The following is an 11,336-nucleotide window of genomic DNA, read 5'->3' on the forward strand; positions in this document are numbered from 1 at the left end:
TGTGTGTCTGTCTTTGTCTGTTTCTTTGTCTATCTATATATCCTTCTATCTATCTGTTTCTCTCTATCTGTCTGTCTGTCTGTCTTTCCGTCTGTCTCTCTGTTCTCTCTGTCTGTCTGTCTGTCTGCTTGTCTGTCTGTCTGTCTGTCTGTCCGTTTGTCTTTGTTTATTTATCGTTCTATCTACTAATCTAACTATCCATTTATTTTCATCTATCTATCTTTCTATCTATTTATCTATCTATCTATCTATCTATCTATCTGTCTGTCTGTCTGTCTGTCTGTCTGTCTATTTATTTATTTATCTATCTATCTATCTATCTGTCTGTCTGTCTGTCTATCTATCTATCTATCTATATCTACCTGTATCCTATCCAATCATCCATCTATCTGTCTATCTGTCTGTCTGTCCGTCTGTTTGTCTGTCTCTCTGTCTTCATGTCTCCGTCTCCGTCTACCTATCTTTATATCTATCTCTATCTATATATCTATCTGGCCATATAAAACCTAAAGAGGTAGCTATATACAGTATTCACTAATCGTCTGGGAACACTGATTTGCAACTACATATCATTGGTATTGGTGTGCACTACTGGCCTTCGGTCCACGGAGGGGCCCAACCGTAGGGTACTGGGCTGCCTTGCGAGGTACAAACAAGGAAATTACAACAAAACATGAACAACGGGAAAGCTGTCTCGGTGTCTGTCACTGTCATGAGTCACATCGCTAATCTCGGGTCGTTACTGAATACTCAAGGAGCAGATCATGAACCAGATTAATTTTACTTATTTGTATATCTTTCGAAATAGGATCTACCTGTGCTTCTATCTGCTTCACGAGAAAAGTTGTGTGTTCTCGTGTATTATCATGAGTCGTCTGTCGCTGTAAGGCCTGTTCATGTGAAAAAAAGTTATTTAAAGCAAAGTATGAGTGATATACTTATTTTCAGATGAGAGGAGACTACTTATGTGGCCTTTGTTAAGTAAATGTACCAACTACCGCTTAGACGAACATCAATTCCAGTAGAGACGGGAGGCGGGCCAGGGGACGAGCGAGTGTCTTTCCTGCCTCTGAATTTAAATTGCACTCACCGAGGCGAGGTAGTAGCGACAAGACATTCTGATTACGCTGTTTCCGTCTCCCTCGTCTGTGCAAGTGTGTGAATCACAAAACTGATTGTGTGAAGAAACTACAGCACAAAAGAAAAACGTCCTTATGACAACAGGAAATGGTTTCAACACGATAGCGTCTTTTATGTCAATATATAGGTGAAACGTATTGCATGAAATCTAAAGCCATTTATCCTACACCAAATACATAAAATTAAGACATGAGGTGGCCTGCCCAGTTCAAGAATAACATATCGGTATCACAAATAAATAGTAAACACCAGGATGGCATAGGGAGGTAGTGGCTGGTGTGGTGAAACATTTGTTTAAGTAGCGAGTTAGTCTTCAGCGGTGGGTTATAACTCGTTGTGATCGTAGAACAGCTTGAATAGCGACATGGGGCACTGAGGGTAGGCCGACCAGCAGTCCCCGTACGCCCTTCCGTAGTGCTCCGCGTTGATGTAGTCGTAGAGATGACTCGAGGAAGCTCCGTACGAGGCTCTGGGAGAGAAAGAAACAAGCACTTCAGTCACTCATCAAGCAATGCAAATGAGTAACATGTCAGCCGCTGCACCCACGAGATCCATCGCCATGACGTTGGTGGAAGTAATTCTTATGATTGAGATAATATGAGGTAATGGAGACTTTTTCCTTGAGAGTAGCAAGATAGAATACTTTGTCATGGGCATGAAATGCTGCCTGTGTGGTCCTGGTTACTGTTGCACGACAGGAAGGAAATGTCTTGGATGATTCTGATGGCAAACACAAAAAGTGATGGCAATTTTGCAGGGAGAGAAAGGGGATGGTTAATGTCACTGGAGTAAATTATTAACTTACCGATGATCCTAACTACGTGGTACCAGAAAGCAGAAGTGTAGTGCAATCTGACGGAAACCACGATATTGAAAATTGCAATGCGAGCGTCGCTGAACATCATGAAAACTTGGATGTGTAATACAGTAAACTGTGTGAAGTGTACTTGAATTGCCTTTTCCATTTAATGAGTTTGCAGTTCTCTATTTTGTCTTATGAATTTTCTTTTTTTCACTAATTTTGTGTCATCTGAATTCCTAGACTCTTAGTGCTGTTCTGTATGTTTTCTTATTCATAAACCAGTCTGAGGCATTTTTTATTAATTACATAGCCACCTCTGAGCATTATACTGGCTAAACATTGGATAATCTGCTCTTTTCGTGGCCTTTTCTTTCTTGTAGATGTTCTAAAAGGTTCTATTCATCGTCTTAGTCTTGTGATTGTGCCATATTGTAGTGAAAGAGTTCAAAGAAAAATGGAAATAAAACGAATGACTTACGTAAGGATGATGTTGAGCACTTCCCCCAAGAGGCCATCGTCCCTCAGAGGAGACTCGGCTACCTCACACACGGCTCGCAGCAGACACGCCTTTCCGTCCACGCCGAACCTGGGCCACCAACCACACGCGGTCAAAGAAATGAGGAAATTACAGTAATATTAAGGTAATTCTATTGAGCATCATAGGGATAAATAATAGTGACTTCAGCACATCTGAAACAGTGAGTGAAGCAAATTTCTTTAATGAACAATAAGAGTGGTAAAAGAAGGCAGAGCCGAAAAAACACATATAAAGATGAGTTTGTTTGCTAGAATAGATGGGGAGTCAACAAAGAGGCATAAAGTAGGTTAGGGAAGGGTTATAATCATGCAGCGGAAATATGATACGCAAAGACTGATAATGGTGAATATAATGGTAAATATCTAATCACAATCATCACTTCCAACACTAATTACGAAAACCTCACAAAAAATAACGAGACAACAAAACAAATAAACATTCAGATCCTTCCTACACTCACTGGTTACGACTATTACCTCACACATTTAAGCACAGGTAACACCACACCTGATTCACACACTCACCTGTTTAGCGTATTGATGATAACTGAGTAGATACCTATCCTGTCGTCATCCATACGGCCGTAGGAAATCTGCGTAGCATTAGGGAGTTTGATCGTAAAGGGAAGCTCAATATCGAGAAAACCACCTGAAGGGAAGAAAGGGAAAGACTCAGTGTAAGGAAAGCGGTCGTGTGGATGGTTGGGTGAGTATGGGTGATGGCGAAGGTATGAGATTACAGGGATTAGTGGCGTAAATGAGGGGAGAAGATTGGAACGGTTTAAGTGTGGGAGTGTGGAAGACGAGACTGAAGGAGATGACATGTGTGTGTGTGTGTGTGTGTGTGTGTGTGTGTGTGAGAGAGAGAGAGAGAGAGAGAGAGAGAGAGAGAGAGAGAGAGAGAGAGAGACTGTAGGATGACTAATGTTAACACAGTGGGAGGCGACAGCATGATACGGTAACATGCATCTCTTATGGAAGACTTCTCTCACTATACCATATCGGGAATTGCTGGAGTGGAGAATTAAGTTATGTAACTATTGATCTCAGTCGATAAGATTGCTGTCATAAATCTTAACAATGAGCAACACCTGAGAGAAGCAATACGAGTATTAAGCATTCACTTCATCATTATAGAATCTTTTGTTTTCTATGAGTATTTTTGTGGGTGGGTTTTGTCATTCTCATAACACACAAGAGGAAGACAGGATTACGTTGGAAAGAAGCCAAGGGACATGGAATTACTTACATGAGAAAAGGGAGAGAGGAGGACCGAAAAAGAAGTGAATGGACTGTGTGAGGAAGGATGCAAGACAGAAAAGAAGATACTAGGTAGAAATAAACATTATGTAATTACTTGGCGAAGGCTCATCACAAACAGCTAGTTTGTGTAGAAACGGGGCATAATCTAAGAAGAAAATGGAGAAGGAGGAAAGACTTAACGTGTAAGAAAAAGGTATTGTAAAAAAAAAGAATCACCACTATCGACATCACCAGCAGATGTACACGCCGCCACCTCCTTCGTGTAAAAGAGTGTGTGAAAGAGACGCGTTACCTGCTCGAGGCCCTGTGACTGTTGGCCCTGCGTGGCTGCGTCGCGCCTTCCCGACCCCAACGGTGCACTGGTTCTTCCTCACGCCTGTACGGTGCCTCTGATAACCATGCTGAGTTATTCTATTACGCCTGACATCTATAGTGCAGCGTGATATATTGCTGCTATCTAATTCTGGAACGCGTTATTTATTTCCTTATGCAAGTTCTCAAAATTCTGTTTCTGAGTACACACGAGGATGGGAAGGAGCAAAGGGGGGTGCTTACTTCATCTCGTGACATAACGCTGCTAAGTTTATCTCTTCTTGTGTCTGCCTATTATTGTTACATCACAACGCACAACTGTGAGATAAGATAAAGTTATTCTCGCATTGTCTGATACTCATTAACATAGGCAGTTTTGAGCTTTATTTTAAGTCGTATGTCTCATATCTTTAACTTGCAGGTTTACGTGACACATTGTTCAGTGACGGACCTTTGAAAATGGCACAAGGCACTGTATGCACTGCCGGCTGTAATATAGCGTAGCAAATATCAGACTGTTAGGTTCTGGCATTGCTCGCAGAAAACACATTATTTTGAAGCTTTCACACCAGACGAACCCTGCCTCTTAAATTACAGTTCTCACCTGATAACCGTTGATCGAGACGGAATTTCTTGATATTTAACAGTTTAAGTTATCGAACATTTTGCATCTAATGTCTTCTTTTCTTAAATTCGGTTTCAGAGCAATGAAGTCTTAATATTTGGTCAAACAAACCAGCAATCAAATTATATAAAACTATAATACAAATGCATATAATCATGTACTATAACGTAAATACTTTATATCATAGAAGTCTTTATAATCCTCCGGGTGTCCTTTATTTAGTGTTGTCATTGTCATTGCTATTGTCTGCTTCCTCTAACAACTGAAAAGAGACGACCAAAGTATATGGAATCAAATGTAATTATTGGTATATATATCTCCTGCGGGTGTGGCATTCACTGCACCGCCCAGCACCACTCCCCATGTGGACAAGAAGGAGGCGTCTCCACCCACGCTCCAGTGCTGCTTGTTCCGCCGCCCGCACCAAAACACCCGTAAGGTCACGCCTCTTCTTCCCTTAAATCTCAGTCCCATTTGTCAATATCCGGCAAAGTGTGTCACGGGGAGAGCAGGGCGCTGACCTGCAAGCTAATTACGGTGCTGGGAGGAGGCCCAAGCAGGAGGCGAGAGCCTGGTCACCAGCCTGAGGAACATTATCGCCGCGCTGCTGCATGTGTTGTGACCCTTCTTTGTTAATGATATGAGTTTTGTGGTGCAGACAAGTACAGCGGTGGTCGCCACGTAGTGGAAAGTAGTGTCTATTGGACTGCTTTTTGTTTTTTGCTTCGTTGCATTTATATGTGTATGTAGTACATTCTCATATATGCCACACGCAATTGCTTCCTTAACACACACACACACACACACACACACACACACACACACACACACACACACACACACACACACACACACACACACACACACACACACACACACACACATCATTATTATTGTTTATTGTCATTGTTGTTGTTGTTGTTGTTATTATTATTATTATTATTATTATTATTATTATTATTATTATTATCATTATTATTATTATTATTATTATTATTATTATTATTATTATTATTATTATTATTATTATAATATTATTATTCAACATTATTAATGTCATTATTATTATTTAACAATATTATTATTATTATTATTATTATTATTATTATTATTATTATTATTATTATTATTATTATTATTATTATTATTATTATTATTATTATTATTATTATTACTATTGTTATTATTATTACAATTATTACTGTTATTTTTATTCCTACGATTATTATTGTTATTTTTATTATTACCATTATCATTGTTATTGTCATACTATGAATTCAGAACATATTGACTTTATTCATTTTACTAAAGCAGTTTTGTTGTAATTTGATTTCAGTATATGGTGAAAGAGCGCAGACTTTCACCGGTTTCTTTCTTATTATCTTAGCAGTCTCCATGTTTATGTTGCACACTAGAAAAATAATAACATCCATTTCCTTTTCCGTAAAAAGATTACTTCTGCCTTCATGAAGACACTTTCAATATTCATTTGTGCCGTGACTATGGGTCTGGGAATAGCTGCGGTCACATGGTTCCGTTCTCTGAATTTGTGGGTGCTGAGCGTCGCCACGTGTTGAGTGACTAGCCTAGTGCGCATCGTATAAACTTTAACATCTTAGACTTGGAAAGAACCACAGATCGATATAGGGAAAGTTCTGTTCATTATGCACTAAAGAATATCCACACACCAGCTAAATAAAAGCAACGCATCTTCATTACAGTCCTCATCATCTTTCCCCTCAACCTCCCTCAAGGCGCTACTCACTGAGGTCTCCGACGGAGAGAACAGGAATGCACAGGACAGGTGTGATGGTGAAGGTTGAGCCCGTCGGGAAGGCAATTGAGCGTTTCTGACGGGCGTGTAGCTCCCCCAGCTCTGTGATCGGGAGAGGAGGAAAAATGAGACAAAACAGGAGTACATAATCCCTTCTGACTTAACTCTCAGACTGTAGTGACTTCTTTCTTCATAAGCTTAATAAATATAGTCGTCTGTTGCAAGTTTATGGTGTAAATTTTTAAGATACAACTGGCATCAAAGGGCGTAGTCAAGTTTTTAGTTGCCATAGTTATATCATGGTCGGGTCGTTTAGGGTTACTGAAGCGAAGTAATTAGCGTCATAATGTCATTACGAGGCACAGCTATGGGAAATGGATATGCATAGCCAGTGCTTTCTTGGCCATGCCTGCCAACATATCTGCTTACCTTTATGTGTGTCAAGTGAAGTCTTGGCCCTGTTTTTGAGTTCCTTCCGGGTACGGGCTCTGTACTCGAACCAGGTTTCTGTTAACTCTGCCGCCACCGCCGCCAGCACCACTAGCACCACCAGCGGCATGGCCACTGCATGTTTGTCCAACCTCACCATGCTGACAGAGGGACAGCGGGTAAAGATGAATATGTAATTGAAAGCCTTGGGATTTACGACATTAAAGACTGGATGACTGTATAACTATTAATATTGATAATGTACCTACTATATTCATGATTTGCATAAGAGATGAAACAATCTTCTTCATGAAATTGACTAGATCATGCATTGGAGTGTGCGCATTTAGCATCATGTCGCATTGTCAAGGTTGCCACTCAGGGCTTCTGTTACTAAAAAGTTCATGAAGTATTATAATAAATGAGGTCATGCGGCGTGTGCTTATATTATTATTATTTTAAGCATCATGCAGGATATTCTCTTTATATTTTTTTTTTAACTAAATCAAGACATTAATACGAATATGTACATTTTAAATCATGCATTTTGCGGCACACTGCGAATAGTGCTCTCGTTGTCAGGGTGTCAGAATTTCTGCCATTCAGTTAATTTCCATGCATTTCACTTCGTGTAAGTCGTGCAGATAACATTTTCACGGTCTGGTGACACTCCAGCCATCCTAAGATGGTCTCAACGACTCCATGCAGTGCCTTGGTGCGGGACAGTGGCAGCGGCGCCCACACATGCAGTGCAGTAAACAGACACGCGTCCATATGAAACACAGGGACACAAACACTTATAACAAGAAAACTCTTTGGCAGCACATGACATCCCACACAATACGCTAAGAAAGATACTACTCTATCTTCCTTTCTCGCCACACACTGTACACCGCACATCACGCACCACACACCTACTTTGTAGACACGCAGAGATTCACTGCCACACAACACCACAAGGAAATTGCCTTCGTATCAAGTTACTGAGTTATATAGAGGCTGTCTCTCCCTCACCGACCCGCCCCGCCAGGTGAACTCCGCCCATCACCACTCCTCGCTCCACCCACACCTGCTGGCTCGGATCGGTCAAGATGTGGAGTTTTGTGGACTATTGTGATACCCTCCACGGACTCAATATCGTAATAATAGTATGCGTTCTGAGGCATATTTTCTTTCCTTTTTTTTTTCTTCTTTCTTTCTCTCCCTATTACGTTGTCAAGATATTGCCAGAGTCTTGTCTTACATTTTTTTCTTCATTGGTCCTAGATTTTATCCATGAGTGATTTTAGATTATTATTGTTATTAGATCCGTCTGTCTGCCTGTCTGTCTCTCCATTTCTGTCTATCTATCTGTCGATCTGCTGTCCTGTCAACTTGACTTATCTATTTGTTGTATCTGTCAGTTTTGCTTCTGTCTGTTACTGTTTCATTTCTCTCTCTCTCTCTCTCTCTCTCTCGTTAATACAGAAATCAAATAAACAGAAGAATAAGTGGTTTTGAGGGCCACCGGTCATTGTACTTCCGGTGAGAGAGAAAGAAGAGAGAGAGAAGGTCCCAGACAAAATGTAGAGGTAGACGTGACGCAATGGCGGAAGAGTTCGTGAGTTCGTGAGCCGTACAACTTTATTCTTGGGGGAGTCTCAAGAGTGCGGAAGTCTGGAGCGGCGCAGACACCTAAAGGGCGTCCTATTTGCTCAAGAAAGTGAGATGCGCAAGAGGGTCAACAAGTAAAGGGAAGAGGAAAACGTATACTTTAAACGATTACTATTATAAGACATGGAAAGGAATCGTTGCATTTCGCTCCTCGATCGCCACTTATCATATTCATCTGGCGTCGAATCCATCTGACATGGAGTTTCGATTCCCACGAAGAAAGTTCAATTTATTTAGGATTACTGGGGTTTGTGTTTGATGAGATTCTTCAAGTTACATGATTAACGTGATGCCTCCATCCTCTCTTGAAGGTTCGTGAGGACTCCAGCCTCGATCGAGAGTTTAACATTTTTCAATATTATGGTGTCTGTTTTATTCTGTTCTGGACACCATTATGAGATTGTATTAAGTTGAAGATGACGTTTGTTCTGATGAAAGCTTTAGAAACTCATGTTTGCTTACTCATCAAATTACTACTACTACTACTACTACTACTACTACTACTACTACTACTACTACTACTACTACTACTACTACTACTACTACTACTACTACTACTACTACTACTACTACTACTACTACTACTACTACTACTACTACTACTACTACTACTACTACTACTACTGTACATATTAACACCACCACTACAACTACCACTGATAACTAATCTTCTGACTAAATTGACTATCTCAAATTCTGAAACGGTTAATAGCTTGTGTCTGATACTGTTCTTCAAGTTGAACTATTAATCTTGTGTTTGTGGAGCTGCAGGATCTCGCGTGTCCGTGAGGGTTCCAACATTCCCATTGCCTACCTCGCCCGTCCGCACACACACACACACACACACACACACATCCTACTGGGCCTGCACGCGCCACCTCCGCCTTCCCTGTCGCCGTCACGCTGTCACAGTCGTTACAGGATTTAATCAACCTTGCATCCCAAGGCCTGACACTTCACTGACCACCTGTGACTCTAACCCTCAAGCTACCTCCAAACGTCAGAAATACGGCTGACGTCTCCATACAATGTCATGAAAATTGGCTTGATTTCTCTTCCATTTAGTGGCCTGGATATGTATGGAAGCCCTTTCAATGCTATGGTCGTTCTTTGGTAAAATTTTGTCCACTGTATAAATATGTTTGCATAGAGTCAGATAAAAGACTATGAGAATAATATTTTTTTTTAGGTTTCATAATTACTGAAGAGAATATAGTACAAAGCAACTAACTAAAAAAAGTGTCTGTTTATGAAATACATTGTTTAGGAGTAAATGTTTAAGGACACACTGATGACGAAAGTGTCTAGCTATGCACGTATATGTTCCAAGTTTAGCTAAAGTATTAATCCTAGAAACCAGGTTGCCTTCTGTAACTTGTCAAAATAATTTATTCCACCTCAGAATTGTATGAAGCCAGAGTCTTCTGAATTGAAAATTTTACCAAGCACAATTATGAGAGAAAAGCCACGAAACTTCGTAAAATAATTTAGTCAGCAAAGAAAACTGTATGCTTTCTGACATATTTTCGCAGAGTTTTCCTGTTTCCGTTCCTTTCAAGTAGCGTTTCCATCTATAAGAAAGCAAGAGGACCGTCTAATATAGCTCATATGATGTAATGTCCAGTGGGACCGTCTCTTTTGATGCCATTCCATAGACGACACTCACAAGAACATACGAACATTAGAAAATAAGGAAAGCTGCAAGAAACTAATGGACTTACACGTGGCAGTTTCTGTATATAAGACATTATACTTCATTCACCTATCATTCTTGTTTATAGATTCCCCTACTTCTCCTTTAAAAGCTTCCTGTTGACTCAGCACCAGCAACAACTCAGTCTCCTCACGTTTAGGATTTCATAAAGGTAAAATGAATGAATGAGAATTACGTAAGCTCAGGGAAGGAGGGACGGAAGGGCGGTCTATATGAATGTATAATGCATGGTTGGAATTAAACTTTAATATACCAACAAGAAATAAAGTTGAAAGACTGATATATTCTCGGCTCTTACATACACCACAGCTAAACATTTTTTTTCTCTCTTCCTTTCCTCGTCATTTTCTTCATTCACGCTTATTTTACCTCTCTGAATGTGACCTACTTATAGCACCGTAAACTACCACCGTCCACTAATGTCAATAATCCACTACAGCTACCCATAAGGAGATAAGGAGAGCTAGGGAGCGAGCGAGCCAGGGAGAGAGAGAGAGAGAGAGAGAGAGAGAGAGAGAGAGAGAGAGACAGGGGGATGAGGGGATATAACAATCAAGTTTTGGCATTAGATAAAACCACATACGCTTTTCTGATCATGCTTCGCTAGTGGATCAAAACACAAACATCACTTCATTGAATTTTCCTATAACATTTTTTCTATTCAAGAGTGGTGTTGGCCTAGGACAACAATAAGGAAGTTTAAATTAAAAGTCCACTGAAGTGCCAGTCCCATAAGAAATCACCTAAATAGATTATCCATAGTTAGAGGAGAAGTGTCTTGAAATCTTTAAAGAGACTCAAAATTTCTTCACCCAGTACTCGTGATATAATTCTGGGAAGCCTGCATCACATATAGAGAGCAAGAAAAGAAGAATAACCAAATAAAAAGAGAGAACAAGAAGGAAAATGACATATGAAGAAGAAAACAAGGAAGAGAAATAGAGAAATCGGAAGACGGAGTAACAGATGCAACTGCTTGTAAATACAGAATGTGCAGGGACAAGCCGTGAACATATATAGCTCAGGAATGCAGGAAGTGTAGTACGTGGGTGATTGATGACTTACGTTGCCGCCTTCCTGTGTACTG

The 11,336-nt window shown here is 40.3% G+C and overlaps 1 protein-coding gene across 1 annotated transcript; it reads right to left on the reverse strand.

Moving 5' to 3' along the window:
• Positions 1-397: 397 nt before the first annotated feature.
• On the reverse strand, positions 398-7,042 carry LOC123504879. Its single transcript, XM_045255784.1, has 5 exons — positions 6,883-7,042; positions 6,445-6,555; positions 3,005-3,128; positions 2,421-2,528; positions 398-1,609 (listed from the first exon to the last, which is right to left on the reverse strand). Exons 1-5 carry the CDS (start codon positions 7,040-7,042, stop codon positions 1,465-1,467), a joined length of 648 nt encoding a protein of 215 aa, XP_045111719.1. The 3' UTR covers positions 398-1,464.
• Positions 7,043-11,336: the final 4,294 nt, after the last annotated feature.

Source organism: Portunus trituberculatus, chromosome 17 (genome assembly GCF_017591435.1).
Source record: "Portunus trituberculatus isolate SZX2019 chromosome 17, ASM1759143v1, whole genome shotgun sequence".
NCBI lineage: Eukaryota > Metazoa > Arthropoda > Malacostraca > Decapoda > Portunidae > Portunus > Portunus trituberculatus.